The sequence below is a fragment of the Heterocephalus glaber genome, unplaced genomic scaffold, assembly GCF_053883595.1.
Source record: "Heterocephalus glaber isolate CG9 unplaced genomic scaffold, H.glaber_assembly_v1.0 deba00001781, whole genome shotgun sequence".
Taxonomy (NCBI): domain Eukaryota; kingdom Metazoa; phylum Chordata; class Mammalia; order Rodentia; family Bathyergidae; genus Heterocephalus; species Heterocephalus glaber.
The window spans coordinates 3,632,007-3,654,644 of NW_028258467.1; the positions used below are offsets into that span (position 1 = coordinate 3,632,007).

The following is a 22,638-nucleotide window of genomic DNA, read 5'->3' on the forward strand; positions in this document are numbered from 1 at the left end:
AACTCAAGCTCTCTCCGGCCGGAAGGGGGCACAGTCGGTCGCCTTTCCGGACCGGAACTTCCGAGCCCCGCGTGACGCCGGGGCGGCCACTTTACTAGGGCGGACCTGTGGGCGGGACAGCACGGAGGACACTATTAAAGACCGGACGCTTCCAGTGGAGGGTTGCTGTGGCGGGGCTTGCCGGGATCATGGCGGATAATCACTGCGAGCAGCAGCCGCCTGCCCCAGGCGGTCTCGGGGCGGGGCTGGGGGGCGGCTTATGCCGCCGCTGCAGCGCTGGACTCTGCGCCCTAGCCCAGCGCCCCGGCGGCGTGTCCAAGTGGGTCCGGCTCAACGTAGGCGGCACCTACTTCCTCACCACCCGGCAGACGCTGTGCCGGGACCCGAAGTCCTTCCTGTACCGCTTGTGCCAGGCCGACCCGGACCTGGACTCCGACAAGGTGAGGGCCATGTGGGCCAGCCAGGGGTTCTAAGTCGTCCTGGCCGCGTCCTGCTGCGGGGTCCGAATCCCGCGCTCCACGGCCTGCGTCCTGGGCCGGAGGAGAGGTTGGCGCCCCAGCGCCCACCTGCCTCGGGGACACCCTGTCGCTTCGCCGGGGGCGCCTGTCTTCCGAGCCTTCCCTGCTCTTCGGTGAAGGAGGAGGAGGTTACCCGTACCCGGGAAGTCAGTACTTTCTTTTTCTCCTTGGATTCTTACGCCCAGGGTGTGTGAATATCTGTTATACGATCCAGCGTACTTGCTGGCTTTGAAAACGGAGAACCATTTCATCTCTTTCCACATTCCAGACATATAAATTAACGTAGGCATAGGGATTGACACAGTGGCCTTCTTTTGCCAGTGACTTGCATTTAGAGAATTGACGGTTTCACCTTCTCATCTATAACACGCACCAGCTCCGCAGCTCTTAGAAGGTGCAATTCCATAGTAAGATTTTTTTCAAAAAGAATGTTGCTCAAATTAGGGGATGGCTTAGGGGTGGGGACGGCAGGTAGGAAACTTTTTTCAGTCTCCTTTCTACGTAGCTTACTATTTCCACTGCCCTTGCAAAAGTGTAGAAATTTCCAGGTCAGTTTGCAGCTTGTATTTCATCAAATTAAATGGTCATACTATTGCGCAGGTGGTATCAAATTATCTTGGTTATTACTTTTACAAGAGTTGTGTGGCCAAGGAAAAGTATCTCGGGACCTTACAAGATTGAAACTCAAAAAAAGGTCTGAGTAAGAGTTCTTACCTTTTATTTTTTTTCTTCCCTAGGCAGTTCACAAGCCTTATACTAACTTTGGCGGGTCTTTCAGCTGTGCCTATGTAGTTGCACTTGAATTTGTGCCTTGTCAGCCTGATATTTACTGTGCAGGAGACTCCAGAAAGATTAGAAGCGCATTTCACTTCTAGAAGACTGACAGAGACAGTTCTTGGTGTGTGGCTTGACCTTATGATCAAGAATTGAGAGGGCCGGGGATTTAGCTCAGTGATTTCGCCGCTTGCTGTGCAAGCGCAAGGTCCTGAGTTCGATCCCCGGTACCAAAAAAAAAAAAAGAAAAAAAGAAATGAGAACTCTTTGAGTTGCCACAAAATAAATCATCGTGAGCAGAAATCAGGGTTTGAGTTGCCACAGCAGGTCCGTCTCCCCACCCTGTCCTACCCTCAGCTGTTCCCATTGCTCATTTGACTCAAGTCTTTTATTAGAGAATTGACCTCCCAGAAAATAACAGTCATCTCTAGGATAGAAATAGATTTTTATTGGCTGTAATTTTTCTTATATGGTGTGCGTGTATGTTTTACTGTTGGCTTTCTTTTTAAAGAGTAGGTCTTAGTGATCATTCACTTGCCCTTTGTACTTAGACGTCCCTGTTTTGTATATTAAATCAGATTTTAGGGCTGGGGATGTAGCTGTGCAGCACAACACCTACCTGGCAAGTGGGAGTGAGGTCCTGAGTTCAATCCCCAGTACCAAAAAAAAAAAAAGACAAATCAGATTCTAAATTGTTCCTGTCTATTGGGGTCTTTTGAAGCAAGGGCTGTTGATATTCAACACTGGAGCAGTGGATTCAGAGCCCATTGCACAGTTAAGTCGATTCATCCCTATATTTTGCTGTCTTTTAAGACTATTCTAAAAATTATTCCTTTTTGTAATAGAGATCCTTGTGTGTGTGTGTGTGTGACCAATCTGTCATAATATATCTCTGTTGTAATTGTTTTTTAAATTTAGCCATTTAATCACATTTCATTTCCAAATTGTAAAATCAAAATTCAGAACATGAAAGTAATGCATCATTTATGGTCTCTGTCTCACAAAATAGTTGATAGTAAATAAAGGTTAGTTTTAGTCACAGATAAATTACTAGAAAGAGTAATGCTAATTCATATTAGTCATGTTACTAGAGTATTCCACTGCAAGTGAGAAAATGTATAAAATTTTGTCTTCTCACCGCCCTCCTCCAACTTCTGATGAAAGAATGTCCCAGGAGAGGCTTCTCCAATAATTAAATCCTGAGCGAGGAATTTGAGGAGGAGGGTGGAGGGGAAGGGATGTTCACAGTGGGAGGCCATTAATTACATGATGGGAGATAAACAGGATGTTGATTCATGTGTAAAGATCTTTAAACCCTGACTTAATAGTTTAGGATTATTGTGCTCGCTTTGCAGCACATATAATAGTTTAGGATTATCTGCCAGGTATCCTTTTATTAATCTTAAATTTAACTTTTAACAGTGACCTGCTGCAGAATTTCCTGCCTTGCACTTTATTGGTGTTTATTGAGCCCAAGAACTTTCAGACACTGGAATGGGAGCTGGCTGGAAAGAATTAAGGGGGAAAATCTCCTAAGAAACCTTCCAGGAAACTGCTGTTTCAGACTCAGGGGAGAGTGCTAAATGCAGACCATGTGGCCCTGCCCCAACCCCCCAAGCAGGTCAACCAGTTACTGGAGGGATTTCTAGAGTTTTCTAAAGATGTTGACAGACAAGGTTGTATGTGTGGCTGGAGCACAGATACAAGCACATCCCACATCCAAGAGCTGCTTGACTGATTTAAATCTGTGGTCTGTGGCTGCCCCCCACGCACATCTTCAGAACCCAGCTTGGGACGCACTACCAACTATGCCCTGTGCCCCTAAACCCTTGCCCTCTTGTCTCAGGGGCCAACTCAGGGCCCAGTGCTACCATTGAAGTTCTTTCTAGATAGCCTGAGTGAATTTTCACTTCCTCCTGAGACTTCCTCCAGTGGGACTGTGGCTGTGTTGTGCTTTTTAGCATCTGCTCATCTGCTGTCCTATGTCATTTTTCTCTCTCATATTTTCCTTAGGGTCAAGCTAGGCATAAAACTCCTTCCTGAGCTGCCCCTGGGAAGTGCTTTGTAAAACCTTTATATTTGATTTGTTTTGGTTACAGCTCTTTGTATTTCATACTATTGTATTTCAGAGACATGATTGAAAACAGTTGTTTGTAGCTGAACCCAACGCCTGCTTTAGTGTAGAGATGGTATAGGAGGTGAAGAGAAGCAGCAAGTGCTATGTGATTGGAAGCCTGTATGATTGAAGAGGGTTCATCTACAGCTGAGCCATGCCTGGAAAAAAACCTGGTTGCCCATGTACTTTTGCCCTTGGAACCAGGGCTGCTGTCTTTGCTTCTTGGTTGTAGATATGGTGGCATTGGATAGGTCTTTGGAGGAGTCATAGCAATTCCTGTGACTGCATCCCTGTAGTCCTTTCCTATGCCCACTCTGGATGTACTTGGTGCTGGTGAATTTTAGGGTTGAAAAGATAGGCCTTTTACAGACAGGGCTAGGAGATGCCATGTGGGCGGGAATACCATGTTTCAATCAGCTGCTTAGCAAGAGAAGTGGAGATTACTAACTGGAAGAGTCCCTAGCATCCTGTGCGCTGGGCAGAATTGTGTTGGTCGTGAGGCCATGTTTCATTTTGCAGAGTGAGGGTGTGCTCTGACTGCAAGTCCTGATGCTGTGGTTTCCCTGGTCTCTCTGCCAGGATTGCTTGTCCTTGCTGAGTGTGTGGTCATCTCTTTACAAGGTGTCTCAATTTTAAGGCCCTGTGGCTTTTGAAACCTGACATCTGGGAGGTCCGTACAGCCAAGATGCCAGCAGTTACCCCTACCCAATGTGCACACTGGCTCTTACTAGGCCTTAGCTCTCCTCACTGCAGAGTACCCAGAAAATTCCAGATGGGGTCACCGTGATAGGTGTATTCCCTAGTGGAGAGTTAAGACTCAGGACTTATGGAAGTCTAGTTTGACTCTGCTGTGTGTGTTGGCATGTGTTAATGTACCTTTCTGAGTCTTAGATTCTTCCTGTATGAAATGAAGGCAACACCATGCATGGAGTAGCTGTGAGAATTCGGAAAGAAGTGGAGTGGGCTGCCCCGCCTTGCTCTGGGGCAGTGAGGTGAATAGAGACTACTCTTAGATTTAAAGGTATCTCCCAAGGTCATGTCCGTCCCACCCCATTCATTCTTACTGATGGCTTTTTTTGTTTGTTTTTGTGGTATTGGAGGTTGAATCCAGGGCATTTACACTAAGCTACACTCCCACCCCTTTTGAAATTTTTTTTTATTTTGAGACAGGGTCTCACTAAGTTGCTAAGTTATGCAGGCTGGGCTCAAACTTGGAATCCTCCTGCCTCATCCTCCCAGAGTGCTGGGATTATAGGCATGCTGTACTATCCTCAGCATTCTTCCTAATGTTTATCTCTTACAGACATATATCATTGTAAACCTCTCAGTGTAAGGCTAAGCAGCTCCCTTTGAACTGGATTGTGCCTCCAAGGCTCATGTGGGGCTGAGTGAGACCTATTTTGTCAGTCTCTTGCTTCCTCTGCTGTCCCAGTGCTCCTGGGTGATCTCAGGAGGACAGGCAGTCCCCTGGAGGACAGGTCCCCAGCTCTGGATGCTAGGAGCCTATGCCATAGGGGAGGGGCAGTGCTGTCTGGGTGGCTACCAAGTTTTCTTATAGACACTTTATGCCTTTGAGCCAGGGAAATACAGCTCCAGGGCTTCAGTACAAGTGTGTGTTAGGGGCCTGGAATGTAGCTCAGTGATACAATGTCTGCCTAGCAAGTGTGAGTCCCTGAATTCAATTCCGAGTACCAAAAAAAATGTGTGTTGGGATGGCCTTGAGGAATCACCAGAGTCATCCAAGTGTGAGATGTGTCCCCAGCATCTCCCTGTCTATGTACTGGGAGATTTTTGCTTCCTGGGCAATTGGGCCTCTATGCTCTTAGGCCCTATTTTACAAATCAGGCTTCGGTGGCAAGCTTTTCACTCACTGTAGGCTGAGGTAGCTTTTTCCAAATAGATAAAGAAGGCAGGTCCCACAGGGCACTGGGCCATCCTCAGTGAGGTGGAGAGGAACGGAGGTTCTGCCCCCTGGCCCCAGTGAGGAAGAAGAGAGAACTGTCTTCTCAGTCCTCATGCATAGCTGTGTATGGGGAGAGCAGAAGCCACAATGACGCTGCCGGGTAGTAGCATGTGGACAGCTAGGAGGAGGGGAGAGGAGGGCACCTCATGGGCTAGGGCTAGACCTTTGTCTGGATTGTCCCAGTTGTAGTCTTGGATGCTGACCTGCCTACAAGTTTGGACAGGGTTGGAGCCCAGGGCTTGGAGACTCTGGGGTGAGGAGAATTCACTCCAAGGATCATTACAAGTGGGGAGGGAGATTTGCAGCCCAAATCCCAGGTGCTTAGCTGTGATTGTATTTCCTGCCTGTTTTCATCTCCTTTCTGTCTAATGATGGTAGTTGCCTATTGAATATGCTGTATATACACCAGCAGGAAGGAGGTGCTGGGATTCATTTTTGCATTTGCTGTAGCTAGACTGTCCCTGGAAACCCCTCAAAAACTGGTGGATGAACAACCTCTTGCCTGGTAACATGGCTATTCAGAGTAGTAAGACCTTCCCAGGTGGCCACTCACCCGCAGTATCAGGCTAAACCAGTGTCTGTCTTTGTGGTACCATTGGGAAACCTCCCTCGTGGGAGGACTCCTATGCTGCAGAACCAGTGGGACACTCTGGAACAGATCTCAGGCTTCTGTACACAATTCAGAGCACATTTGTTTGCCAAGAGCCTCACAGATAGGATCCTGTTCACAAGCCCACCCATATCTGCTTCTTGCAGGGCTACATTTGAGATCTTAAATTGTTTCCAGCTATACCAAGTGGGACAGGGGCAGGGGCAGCATCCTGCAGATCAGGCCCTAATGTCTAAGGGGCCCCTTTCCGACGAGGTGGCCGGTGCCTCACTGAGAATAATGCCACTTTGACAGTCACAGTTACCCGGAACCCTGACACCCAGCCCCGACCCCTGACCCCACATTTCACCAGGAGCTCTTGCTTCCTCTTTACTCCCCATGTCCCAGAGCGTTTCCCACCTCCAAGTGCAACTAGAGCAGGCAGAATCTCCCAGGAAGAGAAGCAAAGTGAGCACATTGGCTCTTCTGGGTTCTGGTGTGTGTGCTAGGTGAGGTCAAGGTGCATTGGAAACAGCAGCCTTGGCATCAAGAGCCTTGGATCCCAGCCCCACTTTTCAAATTGGTTGCCTGTTATAAGCTTCCTTGGTCTGTGGGCCTGTTTCCTCATTTGTAATTGGTGTTGTCTGATGCCCTTTCTGGGGTCATTAGTATAACAAATCTGTACAAAATAAAAGAAGTAGAGGTAAAGGTTTTGTGTATAAATTTGAAATAGTCACTTGAATTGGGTAACGTCAGGATAAAAGCTAAGTTTCTGATTAGGTTGTTTGTGGATGTTGGTGCACAGAAAATTCTGTGCATTTAGATTTCAGAAGGAAATTTGATAGAATGTTCATCTCACAGCTTTCATTCACAACACTCTGCCCTCTTAATTTTATCTCTCCATTGGCCTTGCTTTGTCCCTTGCTGGAGACAGTGGAGTGAGGGTGCTGGTAGTGGTGGTGGTATGTGCCTGTACTTCTGAACCCTAGGGGTGATTGGGAGGAGCCAGGTTCGAGGAAGTGCTCACAGATCAACAGCATATTCAGTTTAGGATCTTACCTGAGAGCCAGGTGTTCTCCACCCCCTTTTCTTCTGCCTTTTTCAGGATGGAGGTTGTTTTAAGGGGTGTGCCCTGGAGGATGAGGGGTGGCATGGTGGGTGGAAGGCTGTCCCTCATGGGGCCTCTGTGTCTGCTGCTTTCTGGCCAGAAACACAGGCTCAGGAAGCCCATGGGGGCATCTGCTCAGGTTTGTCTGTAGAGGCCATGTCTTCCCACCCTGTTTTAGGGCTGCTGGTCAGAGATCTCCTGGGACCATGTGTGATATAGGCCTGATGTGACCTTTGACCCTTGGTCCTCTTGGGAAGATGTTTGTGGATACCTGTCCCAGCATCCCCAGGGCACCATCTCTGAGGCTAGAGGTCCCCTGCCCAGCCCAGTAGCCATCAGCTCAGATTCAGGGTTGCTTCTCCTGGGACTGTTGGGTCCTCTTAATGTCAGCTTAGACATCAGCAGTGCTCCTGCCAATGGTGTGGACTGATGGCATGTGTGTGTGGTGGGTTGGCTCTCATTAAATGTTCAAAGCCAAGTCCAGTGATCCCTTTTTTTATGCCTTTGAAGAGAGATGGTTATTTTTCAAGCCAGCATTGCTACAAGTAGGTCAACGCTAATTCAGTGAGAAGCGGAAAAGGAAGGTCAGTTGAGGGAAATGATTTGTCGAGAAAGCACCTTAATTCTGGCTCTTCTGCAAAAAAAACCCAAACCAAACCTTCCTACCATACAAATATAGCACATGCTTGTTACATAAATTGTGGAAAGGACTGAAAAGAGGAAAGAAAAAGAAAGACCCCACGTGTCTGGCCATCCAGCCCAGTGCCATATCTTGTCCTCTTTCTTAGCTTGCTGCTCCTCAGTGTCTGTTTGGTTTTAGAAATGTGACTGCATGTGTGTGCACCATGATGGTTTCTTTCTACATGTCCTGATTCTTGGAGCAGGTAATGCTGCTAGTAATGTCTCAGTAGGGCCCAGTTACTGTTCTGAACATCCTGAAATGATCCTCTGGCTGCTTTTGCATCAGTGAGCTGAAGACTTACATTTTCTGCTTTTTTGTTTCTTCTCTTTATTTCTGTGTGAGGAGGGAGGCCCTGAGCTACATTGCCAACACTAGAACACAAGGTACCAGGGTCTCAGTCCTGTTATCCCCACGGTTGGGCCACTCAGAATGTTCAGTGCAGTGTGGAGTGCTCCCCTGACAGAGCCTGAGTAGCACTCTTTGTGTCCAGCATGTATTGAAGTAGGATTTCGTGGTGGGCAGTGGGGAATGTCCTTTAAGTACCCAGTCCTCCCTGTAGAATTTGAGATTCTGATTTTCTGGCCCTATGGCTCTGGCCTTATCTTTTGCCTAGGTGGCCAGCCAGTTTTCCTAAGGAAACCCACCCAGTTGAAAAGAGCCACCAGAAGAAGCAAGCCAGAGACCCCTGACATGATGCAAAGGAAATGTTCTCCTAATTTCTCATGAGAGGCTACAGTTGCATATGGCTGTTTGCTCTTTAGCTATTGTGAGCCTTTGCTCTGCTGGGATTGAGTCCAGGCAGCCTGGAGCAGGTCTGGACGAGAGCTCTGTGGCCTCAGTCCAGACAGGACCACGGGCGATGGCCATAGCAAAATGGCCTACCATCACAGACTTTGAGCTCCTCTGGACAGACCTGGGGGTCTTCAAGCTCAGCTGTGTGTCATGTGAGTGCATGCAGTGTGACGAGGGTCCTCATCAGACACCCCCTCTGAGGCTGTCCAGACAGCCACTATATCAAGAGTGTAGCCAGGTTCTAGAATGCCCTGTTGAGCTTGCCCCATATGCTTCTGAAGATGGGAGGAGCTGGCCAGGAGCACTTTTCCAGAGGTGTTTGGGGCTCGGGGTTCAGGGCTCAGCTTCCATTTGGTGTATTTGGCTGAGTGCCCCAATGGGTTCCTCTGAGATTTTAGGGAAAACACTTTTATATTCAAAAAAGGTTGGGGCTCAAGTGTAGAATTCACGTGGATTTTTAGGATAAGCAACAAGACATTGGAGGGATCAATTGAGGTGGGCTTAGTTCCTGGCACTGGGGCTCTGATTTTTTTGGGGGGCCCGGGAATCAAACTCGGGTCCTTGCGCTTGCGCAGCAGGCGGCGAAACCACTGAGCTAAATCCCCCGGCCTGGGTCTCTGCTTTAACTGACCCCTTCCTGGACAGAGGCATGGTACAGATGGAGCCTCAGGAGTGCCAGCCTGGCCAGGTGCCCTTCGCTCCTGAGTTTTGGCTCCTGCTCACCTGACTCATTGGGCAGGTACATGGCTTCCTTCCCCTTTGAATGTGGCATGCCCCCAGGAAGGAACCAGGTACCTACCTGTCCCCATGAGGAGCACAGACTCTTGGAACCAGGAGGAGCTCCAGGGTTATTTTGGCTCATATGATAGATGGGGAAACTGAGACGTTGCCAGAGGGAGTAATGCCTATGTGAGCCTGGGCCCTGGGTGATTTGGCCCAAGGCTAGCAAGCATCACTCCCCTGGTTGTGGTGGTCCCCTACCACACTCTGACCTTTGTAGCCTTGCTTGCAGGTCCTGTGCTAATAGGGGTCTGCCTTATTTGCCTGGGGCCTCCTTGCTGAGCCTGATTCCTGCTGTTTCCATGGTACCTTCCTTCTTAGGCAGTGCTGGCTTAACTGTTTGTACAACGTGCTGTGGCATCTCTGTAGGCTGTACCTCAGCAGCCCAAGGTCCTGGTGCAGGCCGTTGTGCATAGGGTTGTGTAGTAGATGGATCCAGGGCTCTCTTGCTTTTCCTGCCCTCCAGCCTTGGCTCTAGCAAGGTTGCTACACATGTCTTAGACTCCTTCAATCTATTTTTTTTTTTAAAGGCTCCTGGAGAAGCTCCTTTAAAGTTGTCTCTTAACCTGGATACAGGTAGGGATCCCCACACAGTATCTACTTGCCCTTCCTTGGTGGCCAGGTATTAGGTAGGCACACAGGCCTTGCTCTGCCACTTCCAGTATGTGCAGCCAAGGGTGTTCATTATCTCCAGCCCCGAAGTGGGGGTGCGGGTGCTCTAGCCCTGGGGACAGATAGAAGTTCATACTGTACCAGGGTCTGACATCAGGCACCTTGAGAAGGTGCTGTCACCCCTGCTGGTGAGTTAACCTGGTACAGTCCTGCATCCTGTGTATAGATGTGTCCTGCCTGTTCCCTGCTCTGGGATAGGAGGCCAGACTTAGGATAGGAGTTCTTCAAAGCATCCACTAACAAGCTGTATTCTTAAAGGGCATGTTTAATGAAAAAGCCAGCCCCATTGAAGCAAGAGCTGACCTGACCCTGCCCTGAACATGCCCAAGATCCTTTCCCCCTTTTCCAAGGTTTAAAGGCCTAATGCTAATATTAGTGCCAACTTGCCCAGTGCTCATGGTGATTTGGGCAGCTGGTTCCCCTCTGGCCTGTGCAGTGTCCCTTTCTGGTCTGCTACCTTGTGCTGCTATTACTTCTCTGTTGCTGTTCAGGTACCTGTCCCTCCTCTCCCATTCCTTCTTCTGGTCCAGCTTCGGAGGCCTAGGGCGCCATTGTGTTTTGTGTACCCAGCATACCAATGGCACTCAGTAAATTCCTTCTCCTCTGCTGGGTCCCAGTGCCCAACAGGATGCCTAGCTTGTGATTGTTAAGAGGTCCTTGCTCACTACCTATGCACTCCTGTAGTGCCTTAACATCATCAGTGGATGTGACACATAGGCCTTAGACCCTCACAGTCCCTGGTGATTATAGCTGTCCATGAGATTGTTTCTGTTTTCCTCATGGACAAACTGAGGCTTGGGTGATGTGGTCTTGAGACCATAGTCTGATCCACTGAGGTTTAGCCCTGAGGCCATGTCCTACCTGACAAGGGAGGCCCCTGGGGGTGTCTAGGCAAGTGTGAGCTCTATTCCCCTCTACCCTTTCCGTCTTTACCTCCTACCAGTGATCTCTTGAGACAGCAGCAAGCCATGAGTGATTCCTAAGCTTGACAATGTGTACATGTCACACAATTGGTTCTTCTCCCATAGGAAGGGGCCAGAGGGGCCCTCAACCCATCGTATGACAGCATTGGCCCTTTCTTTTCAGTCTTTACCCCTTTTGTAGGAAGTGGTGGCCATTCTTCACCAGGAGGGGATAGTACAAAAGTGTCCTTTTTAAAAAAGTTGGCCCCTTTGGTCCTTTGTCCCTGCTTAGAGAACCAGAATCCAGAGGATAGGAAGAAGGGCTGCAAGACCAGGCTTATAGGAATAAAGGCCAGAGCTGCGGGATGGGGAAGTCTGGGACACTGAGGTTGGCATATCCTTTGATGAGGAGAAGTCAGGAGGTCCATGTGGGTTTGGGACATTACCATGGGTGAAGCAGAACCCGCCTTGAGAAAGGAGTGCAGAGGTTCTTGGGACACAAAGGCTCTGTGCCCCACATGTGAGCCACAGAACTCAGGTTTGTCTCTTTAATCTAAAAAAAGCAGGTTTTCGTAGTTTTGCATCTGGACATTGGGAAAGAACCCTTGAAACCACCAGGTTTTATTACCCAGATGATAGAAGCTGATGTCCATGAAGAAGGATTCTAATGGGTACATTGTTTTGTCCCCAAGATGCCCCTCCACCTCTGGGCTCTGTGCGTCCATGAGATTTAGGAGTCTCTGCTGCAGAGATCCCCAGTGCTGTCCTCAGGACTGGGCTAGCCAGCTGATTCTCTGTGGGGCTGAGGGTGGAGGGGTGAGCACTGCATTCTGTCCTCTAAGCCTGTGGAGGTCCCATGGCAACCTCAGGATCCAAGCCAGCCCTGTTGATCTGTGGGGTCATCCTCCCCAGCACATATTTGTAGGCCTTGCTGCTGAGAAAGCTAGAGCAATGCCCTCACCTCAGTGGAGGCCTCCATCCCAACTGTTTGCCTAGGGCATCTATTGGAGCAGGTGCCAGGCACCAACTGGGTAGGCTCTGGCCCTCATTACCATGTCATTGGATCACACACTGAATATCTGAGACCCTGTAGCACCCAAGCTCTGTCAGACTCAGCAGCCCCCAAATTATGTGCATCTGGTTCTAGGCCTGGCCTGTGGTGGGGAATGACAGAAACTCATTGCCCCACCCTATGGCGGTCCCTGTAGCATTTGTGCATTGCCTGCCTTTGGTGGTCCCAGTGCCATGCCCTATGACCCCAGCCAGGTCTGTGGCACTTTCATTCTGCATGCCTGTTATCAGCAGGACCATGTGGTGTGAGGAATCTGCATGGGGTCATACTTGTCCCAGGCCTTGGGAAGACATGGACACCTCTTGGAAGGTGGGGGCATCAACCTTCTGAGGGATCTCAGCTGGCGAGCCATGGCTTCAGTGGAGGAGCAGACTAGCCAGGTGCAGGAGGAGCACCTTCTGAGCAACTGCCTCATCTATCCACAGACTACTAGCCACAAATGAGGGCTCCCTCAGTTGTCACAGTCATTGGGAAAACCCTGTGTCTACCATCAGTGGAAAATGAGGCTCCACTTGTGGTGGTAGCCTAAGGCTTAGCAACCCAAAGCTGCCTTCTTAGTGCTGGTATCAGGCTGGCACTGCTCCTGTATACCCCAACCTGGGAGGAGGATTGGAAGGAGGAGGCCCAAGTGTTTCTCAGAAGTTGAGCCCAGGGCTGCCCTGCCATGGAAGAGCTTCAGAAGAAGGCCAATGCTTTAGGCCATTGCTCTGAGGTTTGGGGGCTGTGAGGGGAAGGCCAGTACCTGAAACCTCATCCAAGCGTAAACTCAGGCAGTTTGATAGAAATAGCTGAAGCTTATCTTAGCCCAAGGTGGAAATGGATTATTGTTATAGTATGCTTTAGAATCCCCCAGGTACCATGTGCATGACCATGATATGGGGTTAAAAAGCTGTGGATAATTCAAATGTGGCTACTACTCTGGGTTTTTTGTTGTTGTTGTTTTTTGTTTTTTGAGGTGGAGGTGGTGCTGGGGATGTAGCCCAGGGCATTGCCATGCTTAGGCAAGTGCCATACCGTGAGCTACACCCCTAGCCCCAAGATTTGTGTGGGGGCACGTACTGGGAATCGAAGTCAGGACCTTCTGGCTTGGCAGGCAGGTACGGTGCCACTGAGCTCTATCCACACACACCCCCCCTTTTTTTTTTGCGTGCTGGGGATTGAACTCAGACATGCTAATAAGCACTCCCCTTCCCTGATGCTACTTCTGTTGAACAATGGCCTTGGTCTGGTTGCAGGAATACTGGTTTCATCTACAGAATTGACACTTTTGTTTTTTTGTAGGATGAAACAGGTGCCTATTTAATCGACAGAGATCCCACCTACTTTGGACCTGTGTTGAACTACTTGAGACATGGAAAGCTGGTTATTAACAAAGATCTTGCAGAGGAAGGTACATTGTCCTTTTTGCACTGAGAACTTGGCTTTGGGGCTAGGTACTTATGAAGGTGCTGGTTGGTCTACTTCTGTGTAGATGTTTTGAGCCAGAGTCACATGCCAAGCAGTGGCCCTCAAGCATGTGGCTGAACTAGAGTCTTGGGTGCCGAGGCCCAGTGCTTCTTCTGAAGACAAGGGCCATGGGTCTTGGGTTGCTCTGTCATGATTCCTGCAGGCCTATTGGGGTGAGACTGCTCAGTGGCTTGTCAGGATTGCTATGGTCAAGGGTCACTTTATGGGCAGTTTTCCAAGTGTTTGGTTAGTGCTGAGGTATGAATGGGCTCCCCACTTTTTCTCACAGGTGTTTTGGCTGCCATGGTCTGAGGCCATGTGTCACAGACATGCCTATGGTAAGCCTTGGGCGGCTGCCTGTTTTCCTTCCAGGACAGCTCTGGCTTAGCAGGCATTCCATATTGTCACTCTATCTCTGGCCACTCCACTGCTTCTCTGCCTAGTCACAGAGCACAAGACACACTCCCAGATGCAGGCTGCCTGGCACCAGCCCCTAGGCTGGCCTGTCACATACAGTATCTTGGTGTTAGCTCAGAACAGCAGGCCCAGTTGGGTGTCGTGGTGCATTTCCATAACCTTAGCACTTTGGGAGGCTGAGGCAAGACTATCACAAGTTCAAGCCCAGTCTGTGCAACTTAGCATCTTAGTGAGACCTATCTCAAAATAAAAAATTAAAATAAAAAAAAGAAAGGCCAGTGGTTATTTCTAGAAGCCCTAGGAGGTTCTGGCTCCTTTCTTGGAATGGTTGGTCTGGACTGGAGACCACAGATTTTCTCCCTTCAGCTCCTGTCTTCCTTTCTTTTCTCTGGGCCTATCTGTTATCTTCCTGTGCTCATGCACCCCCCAGGGTACTGTCCTGTCGTCTGAGTTGTTGCTCAGCTTAGATGTGGAGACATGGCTCTGCCTGAGGCTGTGAGGATGTTTCTTGCCCATATCCAGTGGCAGCTTGCTGTGTGGGGTACCCTTCTCTCCTACCCTGTTTGGAGTGTGCAACTCCAGGTCTCATTTCCCATAACTCTCCATCTTTCCCACATCACTGTGCATTGTCCTGAGCTGTTGTGGCCTAGACATGGTTTCCTTTGGAGGGGCTGAAGAAATGAGGTTGGGAGTCTATACCTACAAGGAATCCCTGAAGTGTAGGGCTCTGGGAATTTACCCTAGGTTTCTGGGAGGTTTTGAGTCCCTGAGTATGGGACGTTGCTGGTGGCAGGCTTTGCAAAAGGCAGTGGAGCTGAGAGCAGCCCTCAGCCAGCCAGCCTTCACTTAACTAGGGAAACTGAGATGTGAGTGACTCAGACATACACACCAGGATGAAGGTTTCCGGGGTGCAGAGGAAAAGCACCAGTCATTCCCCAGTGTCTATGGGATTAGTGCAGCTTGTCTGCCCTGCATATCACCTGGAGTAGTGATAGTGCCCAGTGTGTAAACCTAACTATCCCTCAGTTTTCCCCTCTGCCCCTGATGAGCAGTGTGAGCTGCAGGCCTGTGAGGACATTAGAATGGGCTGGGGATGGGGATGGGGACAGGTGGGAAATGTTTATTCTTTGATGTGGTGAAAATCTATTACTTTCCTCTATTCCAGGAGTGTTGGAGGAAGCAGAGTTTTACAATATCACCTCACTAATAAAACTTGTAAAGGACAAAATTAGAGAACGAGACAGCAAAACGTCACAGGTAAGACAGTGACTAATATGTAGGAAGTTTTCAAGCCCAGTGTATGAGCACACCTTTCCCTTCTTTCTGCTGGGTGTAGACCACGCTCTCCTGCCCTGTCCTGGTGCCCTGTAGCCCCTCTTGCAGCACCCCAAACAGGACCCATATACCTCTGCCCAGCTCAGTGAGCCATGCTTCAGTGGGAAGAGACAGATGATGTAAGCCAAGCTAAACTTCTCATCTGTTAAAAAGTCAGAGAGAGAGAGAGAGAGAGAGAGAAAATACATAGCTGTATGGAGGTTAGGCATGGGAAACACTGGAGCAGAGGATGCCTAGTGATGGGAATGGGAGAGCTGGGAGTCCTCTGATGGGAGGGCAAATCCAAATGGCTTGTGGCCATTGTGGCTGGAGGAAGGGCAGTGATGAGGTGGTCAGAGCAGGGACTGGGATCTGTGCAGGCACGAGGAGGACTTCGGTTTTCCTGAAGAGAGTGAGGTTGTGCTCAGGGGTGATGCCACATGCTTTCTGCTGACCCTCCTAGGGACCATCACTCGTAGCCACCATTAGTGGTCCCACTGCTGCCCCTGAGGCTAGTGCTGTCTGGGGTAGGATCCACCTTGCGAAAGAGGCACCAATAAGTCTCGGCCACTGGTCTTGTCACTATGCCAGGTCTGTGCTTGAGAGCGGCTGGTTCTGCATCCAGGAGAACGAGGTGAAATGGAGTTCAGTAGTGCACTGTTTGCAACCCTCTGCTGCCCCCACCCCCATAATGGGCTTTCCGCTGCACAGCTGATGACCCTGAGTCAGAGCTCTCCGCCTTGTAAAGAGGAACAAAATGGCCTGGCCACTTACTAGCTTGTCAGTCACCAGGCCAAGGGAGATTTGTGCCTGTGGCCTGCTCTCAGCCCTTTCCCCTTTGGTGGAGCCTGCTGAACACTGGGGAAAGTCCCAGGGAGGGCCTCCTTGTCTTCGGGGCAGTAAGCAGGTCCAGGGGACTCCTTGGTCCCCTTATTTATACGCTTTGCCTCTTCTTTATCCCCTACCCCACAACTCTATGACCTGGGCGCCATTGAACCTTGCTGTGTTAGTTTCTGTCCCACTCAGTGAGGTGGGAGAGACTTTCCTCACAGGGCCAGGCCTCACAGTAACATGTGTCAGCCAATGCAGGTCACTATCCAGCAGATGAAAGCACCTTGGGACAGCAAGGCCAGTGTGTGACTTTGTCGCTGTGTGTCACTGGCATGAGTCACTGTAGAATACCTGCATGACCTGGGCCCTCATCTGTTCTGTATGTACTGTCACCTGTGGGAGCAGCTCTGGGAGGGCAGACCCTGGTCTTGCTTGCTTGCCCATGTGCCAAGCACCAAAGCTACTGGAACCCAATGCCGGAAGTCCTATGGGGTAGGCAGCACCAGGAGGCAGGTTTGGTGATCCTGAGACATCAGGCTGTGCTGTGGCATGTGACAAGAGCTTTACCTAGGTGCAAGAGCAAACTGTGTCCAAACTTTCCTGCTGGGTCTTCTCCAGGGTTAAGCACTGAGACCAGTATGACCGCATGTGGAATAGAGGCTGATGTTCCTGTGTGTTTACGGGTGCTCTCAGAAGTGTGACCCTTTTTTAACTTTTTCCTTTTTTTTTTTTTTTTCCAATTTAAAAGTAGAAATATTTTGGAGGGCAAATGAAGGGGAATGGCACATGGCAGCTCTTGAGGCACAAGTTAGCTGTGTGCAGGGTGGCTCTGGGCACTGTGATCTGTGGGACACCGGCAGGGTCCTTTGCTTGGGTGTGAGGTGTGGCCTTGTCTCATGGTGGCCCTTGTCCTTGCAGGTACCTGTGAAGCATGTGTACCGCGTGCTGCAGTGCCAGGAGGAAGAGCTCACACAGATGGTGTCCACCATGTCTGATGGCTGGAAGTTTGAGCAGGTGACAGGCTGCTGGCTGAGGCTGCCACTCCAGGGATCAGTGAGGAGGATTCTGTCTCAGAACTTCCTGGAGATGGTCCCCTGAGGTCCCTTAGCCTCCCCCTCCCCCCCAGCACAGTGACTATGGAGTTTGGGCATGGAGGTGCAACTGTTGAAAGTCCCCCCCCTTCACCACCCTGCTTTCTGCTGGTTTTGACCCCTTCTCCAGGGACTTCTCTCTGCTACCTTGGGCCCTCTGTGTGTGGTGCTGCCCTGCTGAGCAACACTGGCCAGGCAGTGGGTATACACAGGGGGCTTTTGTGTCCCTTCCCTCCTGAGGGTTTAGACGTGGGGACCTGTAGGCTGAGTTGTGTGTGTCTCATTCCCAGAGTCCATGTTGTCCCGGGCATGTGACCCAGGAAGGGCCAGGCACTGAGACACTGCTATCATCAGTCCTAGATTTGTGACCTGGGTTGTCCTTGTTTGAAATTGGTGCACTGTGTCCTCTTTTGCTGTCTTGTGACTTTTGCAGGGTGTGGGAAGAGCATCCCTTCCCAAGACTGGCTTTAGGACTTTGTCCTCAATTGTCCTGGGTGACCCTAGACCCAACTCACAGGATGTACCTCCTCCCACTTGATTCTGACCTTTGTACAGTCATCCCTGGGGACATCTCCATGCAGTCAGATTATGCTGGTGAAACCCCAAGTGCCTGAGTCATATAGGCTAATAAGGAACACTTCTTCCCCAAAGCACGGCCAGAGGTATGGATAGATAAGCAGACCTGGGGACCCACGGCCTTGTGAGATGACCAGATCCAACCCAGGGTTATTCAGGAAGTAATGAGGCCAGAACACGGTTACCTTGTGAGAACATAGGGTCTCTGGAAGACATAGACAGATGTACTCCTTCATCAGTGCACCTGCTCCTGCAGGGGTGACCACTCACTGTGGAGACTGCTGTCCTGACCTTGCTCCTGAGGCTAGGGCAGGTCAGTATTTCAGTCACTGTCTGGCTCAGTAATTCTGCCATTAACATTTTTATTACGGTGTTGGTAAGTTGACTTTTAATTAATTTTGTATTTTAAAGAACAAAGTGCTTGGTAGTTGTGGGGTAGGTTTGTCCCAGATGTATGGCTAGAGCAGCAGCCCAGCCCACGGCCCCAGTCCTGCTCCATTTTGGCTTGATGTCCTGGGGTCTGCAAGGCGGGTTGCAGTGGCAAGGGTGTGCCCACAGGCCACAGCCAGCTCACCGGTCAAGGTGTAGGAACCATAGCTCTTGGTCGACCCTCTGGGCTTCAGAGTTGCCCTGTCTCTGCCTTCCTTCGTGCCACTTCTGGGCACAGTAATGAGGATCCCTGCCCTGAGCTGGGAAGTAGGATCAGTCCACAGAGGTCCTCCTTCCCAGGAAGGGTCTGCTGATGGTCGTGGGGATGGACAGGACGCCAAAAGCAAGGCCTCATGACGCATGTCACAAGATCTGGGCCCTTCTGTTTGTTGCACTCTCTGGGGTAGTCAGTCAGTGTCCCCTGTGGGCCTAGCTGGGAATGCTGAACGCAGCTCAGCGACCCATAGGGCAGAACCTGTCCTGGCATGTTATGTGATTGCGAGGTGTTGGCACAGGTGCACTCTTGAAGGTGTCATGGGTCTGCTTCCCCCAGCTCATCAAAACCAAAGCCAAAGCCACCACTGTCTCCTGAACCCTGAGTTTTGCCACAGTCTTCTTCCTGGTGGGATGCATGTGATACTGCCTGTGTCTCCCTTCCCAGCTGGTCAGCATTGGCTCATCATACAACTATGGAAATGAAGACCAGGCTGAGTTTCTTTGCGTGGTCTCCAAGGAGCTGCACAACACTCCATACGGCACAGCCAGTGAGCCCAGTGAGAAGGCTAAGGTGAGTGCCAAAGGACCTGTTCCCAGCCCTCCTTGTAGGCACACTTTCAACAGGTTGTGCTTTGAAAGTGCTGCCTAGTACTGCCTCATTGTATCTTGCTGTTCTCGCTAGGCTTACAGCCACCAGCTCCCAGGGGCTCACCTGCAAGGCTGCCTGATTTGGCCAAGCAGCTGCTCCTGCCACCAGATGCTGATCTGTGCTTCCTCAGCACATGCACGGAGCTACTCCTGCAGGTGTCCCCCATACCTGTGGCAGGGGCTCCATGTGTTTGGTCTGCCGCTGTGGGTTGCTCTCTTGGGGGACCTATGGGTCCTCTGTTCCCAGGAGACAGACCCTGATGTGGGAGAGGTGATAGCCCCCAAGCTGGGGTGGGTTCCCAGCATCAGCAGCCGCCTCAACCATATCCACTGGTCCCTGAGGTATGTGTAATGTAGGAAGGAGAGTGTCCCATGGTCCTACTACTGTTCTGGTTTATTTGGGGTTTTGGGGGGGTTTTTTTTTGGTACCAGGGATCGAACTCGGGTTCTTGCACTTGTGAGGCAGGCGGTGAAACCACTGAGCTAAATCCTCGGCCCTGGTTTATTTATTTTTGAGACAGGGTTTTACTATGTAGTTCAGGCCGGCCTTAAACTTACTGTGTAGCCCAGGCTAGCCTCTACCTTTTAGCAATCCTCCTGCCTTAGCCTCTTAAGTTCTGAGATTATAGTTATGTGCCACCACACCTAGTGGGCCTACTGTTCTGCTCTGTGGGAGCCAGGCTCATTGTCCCCTAGGGAGGTGATGGCAATATAGGGTTTGGCCTGCTTTGTTAGCTTTCTGATTAACCCAATGGCCTGCCCACATATGATCATTTTGGTGGCACATTCTTCCTGGGCCCACATTAAGCTGGTGAGGGCCATAGTGGTGCTGAGGATGTTGTGAGTGAAGCCGGAAGAGGCCAGACTTGGAGCTTGGAGGCTTTTTCTTTTTTTTTCTCAGTGTTACAGATTAAACCCAGGGCCTCACACTTGGGAGGCAATTGCTCTGGAGTGCTCTGCCACTGAGCTACATCCCCACCCAGTCATATGTGTGGGTGTGTGCGTGTGTATATGAGTGTGTGTTACTAGAAATTGAAGTTAGGGAGTGTTAGGCTACAACCTCAGCTCCTTTTTTATTTTAAGACGGTCTTGCTCAGTTGCCCAGACTGGCCTCAAACTTGCCATTCTCCTGCCTCAGGTTCCCAAATAGCTAATTGCAAGTATGGGCTACCACACTCAGCCAGGCTGGATTTTAACTGAGAACATTGCATTAGGGACTCCCTGGCAACCAGACCCTTGGCCAGTAGCTACCTGCCCAGGTCCCTGTGAGTCTTTCCTGGCCTTCTTTGGGGAAGGGGCTTGGGAACTGATGGGCAGAGTCACTTTCTAGGTGTCCAGGCCATGCTGTGGCAGCATCTCACTAACGTGAAGTGGTGTGCGTCTTTGTAGTAGACTGATGATCTGGCCTCAGCCTCCTGTGCCCTGCTGCTGTCCCCCTGTGCTCACTGGCCCTTCTGCCACTGCCACCTTGAGGCCCAGGACGGCATACAGTTGGGCAAGCCCCACAGTGCTCCATAGCAGATGGGGAAATCTGAGGTCTGGTGCCAGGTCCCTGTCAGGCCTAGGAGCCTGGAGGTGCCTTCCACCTCCCTGAGAGAGTTGTGGGGACACACCACTTTCTGTCTTTGAGCAGTGACAAAGCTTTTTTTATAAATTATTTTATTTTTAGAAGCTCTTTATTTCTGAGCTTATAGTTTGCATAACACAGCTCACCAGGGCCCATTTCCTCCAGTGGCTTGTCAGCTGCAGAAGGGAAACATTCTGTGCTGTGAGGAAGCACCAGGCACGACCCCAAGTCCCTTTGCTGTTGAAAATGTGGCCTTGTTTCTCTCTCCAAAACTATCTGGCTCTGAAATGGGGCAGCCTTGCCATCTTGTAAGTGGGGCAGAGGCAACTTACAGGGAACTGAGGCAGGGCCTGGGATGTCTGGAAGCCACATAAAGTCATGGGGGCCAGATCTGGAGGGCAGTGATTTGGGAATACCTTGCACACAGGCTGGATGGAGCACGGTCACACTTTTGAGGGCAACAGTCACCTTAGGGCCTGTGTCTGTGTCTGCTTACTGAGGCTAACAGCTGCCCTGCTCACACTGAGTACTGGTGTATTCTTAACGTTTAATGGCCTCCTGGCATTTCCAGGCAGCATTCTCCCTTTTCAAGCTGGGAGTAGTGGAGTGAGGGACATCAAGGCCTACATTGGGGCCAGTGTGAGGAGTTGGACCAAATGAGAGCAAAAGGTACTGTCCCCATGGGAACACCTTTGCCTCCAACACAGGAGGCAAATGCAGGATGGGGAGCAGACCATTCAGGTTCAAGAATTCCTTAGAGGACTCAGAACTCACCCAGAGTGGTTAATCTCAGGGTCACCTTTGTCACAGAGGAGTGCAGCTGTAGAAGGCACCTGGGGCAGAAGCCAGAGGCACCTCACCAAGAGTCCCACATGCATGGAGCACTGCCCGCCAAGGAAACTCTTGAGTCTCAGGGTCCAGTGTGTTTCTGGGCTTCTATTCCCCAGGATGGCTGACTGGCAGATTGGTTAGTCAGTGCCCACATGGCTGATCAGTCTCAGCTCCTCCCTCCATCAGGCAGCAGTGTAGTCCCTGGGCCCCAGCAGACAAAGGTCCTTCTGTTAGGCAGGATGTTCCAGGAGCCAAGGCCACCTACCAGGCCTCCTTTGGGACAGGACCTGTCCAGGGGATACAGGGAAGGTGCTGCTGCAGGGAGTCAGCCTGTGGGAAGCACCTGAGCCTGTGTTTTCCTTTGTCAGTGGCCTGGTGGGCAACCCTCCCACCTGCCCCAGCTCACACTTGGCTGATGACCATGTTTTCTTCTCCCTTGCTACATGCTGCCCACCACGCCAGAGTGATGATGAGATGGGGGCATCAAGGCAGTGATTCAGATTTAAGTTTAAATGTCATGGTGAGCTCTGTAGCCCTTCAGATTGACCTGGCACTGTAGTCTCCTTGGACCCCGCACTGTAGTCTCCTTGACCCCGTGAGCCTAGTTGACCCTTGCCCCCAGCCCCTCTCCCATATACTTGTCCCCTGCCTATAGCTGACACAACCTCTGTTAGATGTGCTGTAGATTGCAGTAGAGTTGCTTGTGGGGAGCTGGGTTGTCATTTGGACACTGAGCATGGCCCTGCCAGTGTCCCCACCACTGACTTCACAGGCACGAGGATTGGGGCATTTGCTGGCTGAGCCCTTTGTATCAAGACAGGCATGAATGTTCAGTGTGGACATGGGAGCACCTGGGCCAGGCAGCAATGCCCACTTCAGCCTGCCAGCCTCTGAGGGGCAGCCTTTCTGTTTCTTATGAGGCCTGTCTTGGATGCTGAAGCCTCCTTGGCCTGACACTGTTATCATGTTCCAGAGTGATGATCACATCTGCCTGAGCTTGAATAGCCCCTCAGTCCTCCCTGTTTCAGCCTTTTCTCACCTTCTGTGTCTTATAGGCCAGACCTGTGTTGAATCTAACTTTGTTGTCACTTTAGCAGGGATTGCCTGGTGGCTCCTTGACACTCAGGAAGGGAAGGGCAGGGAGCAGGCTGGGAGTCAGGCCAGCCCTGGGGAGGTCCACCACTGCCCTGGGAGCAACCAGCATTCTGGGAGCATAGTGGCACCTGGCCAGGCAATATCTTAGAGGCCAAAGGCCCAGCAAGGGATGGTCTAGGTTGGGTTGCACACTGTGGCCTGAGGGCCAG

General features: G+C 50.7%; 1 protein-coding gene across 1 annotated transcript in view; it reads left to right on the top strand.

Annotated features, from left to right (window-relative positions):
- The first annotated feature begins 63 nt into the window (after window positions 1-63).
- Window positions 64-22,638, top strand: part of Kctd5 (potassium channel tetramerization domain containing 5) — a 28,499-nt gene continuing 5,924 nt past the window's right edge. Inside the window, exons 1-5 of the mRNA XM_087203118.1 lie at window positions 64-440; window positions 13,250-13,358; window positions 14,997-15,088; window positions 16,895-16,990; window positions 18,734-18,859. Coding sequence (XP_087059244.1) covers window positions 189-440; window positions 13,250-13,358; window positions 14,997-15,088; window positions 16,895-16,990; window positions 18,734-18,859 — 675 coding nt within the window. The 5' untranslated portion in view covers window positions 64-188. The remainder of the gene's footprint in view (window positions 441-13,249; window positions 13,359-14,996; window positions 15,089-16,894; window positions 16,991-18,733; window positions 18,860-22,638) is intronic.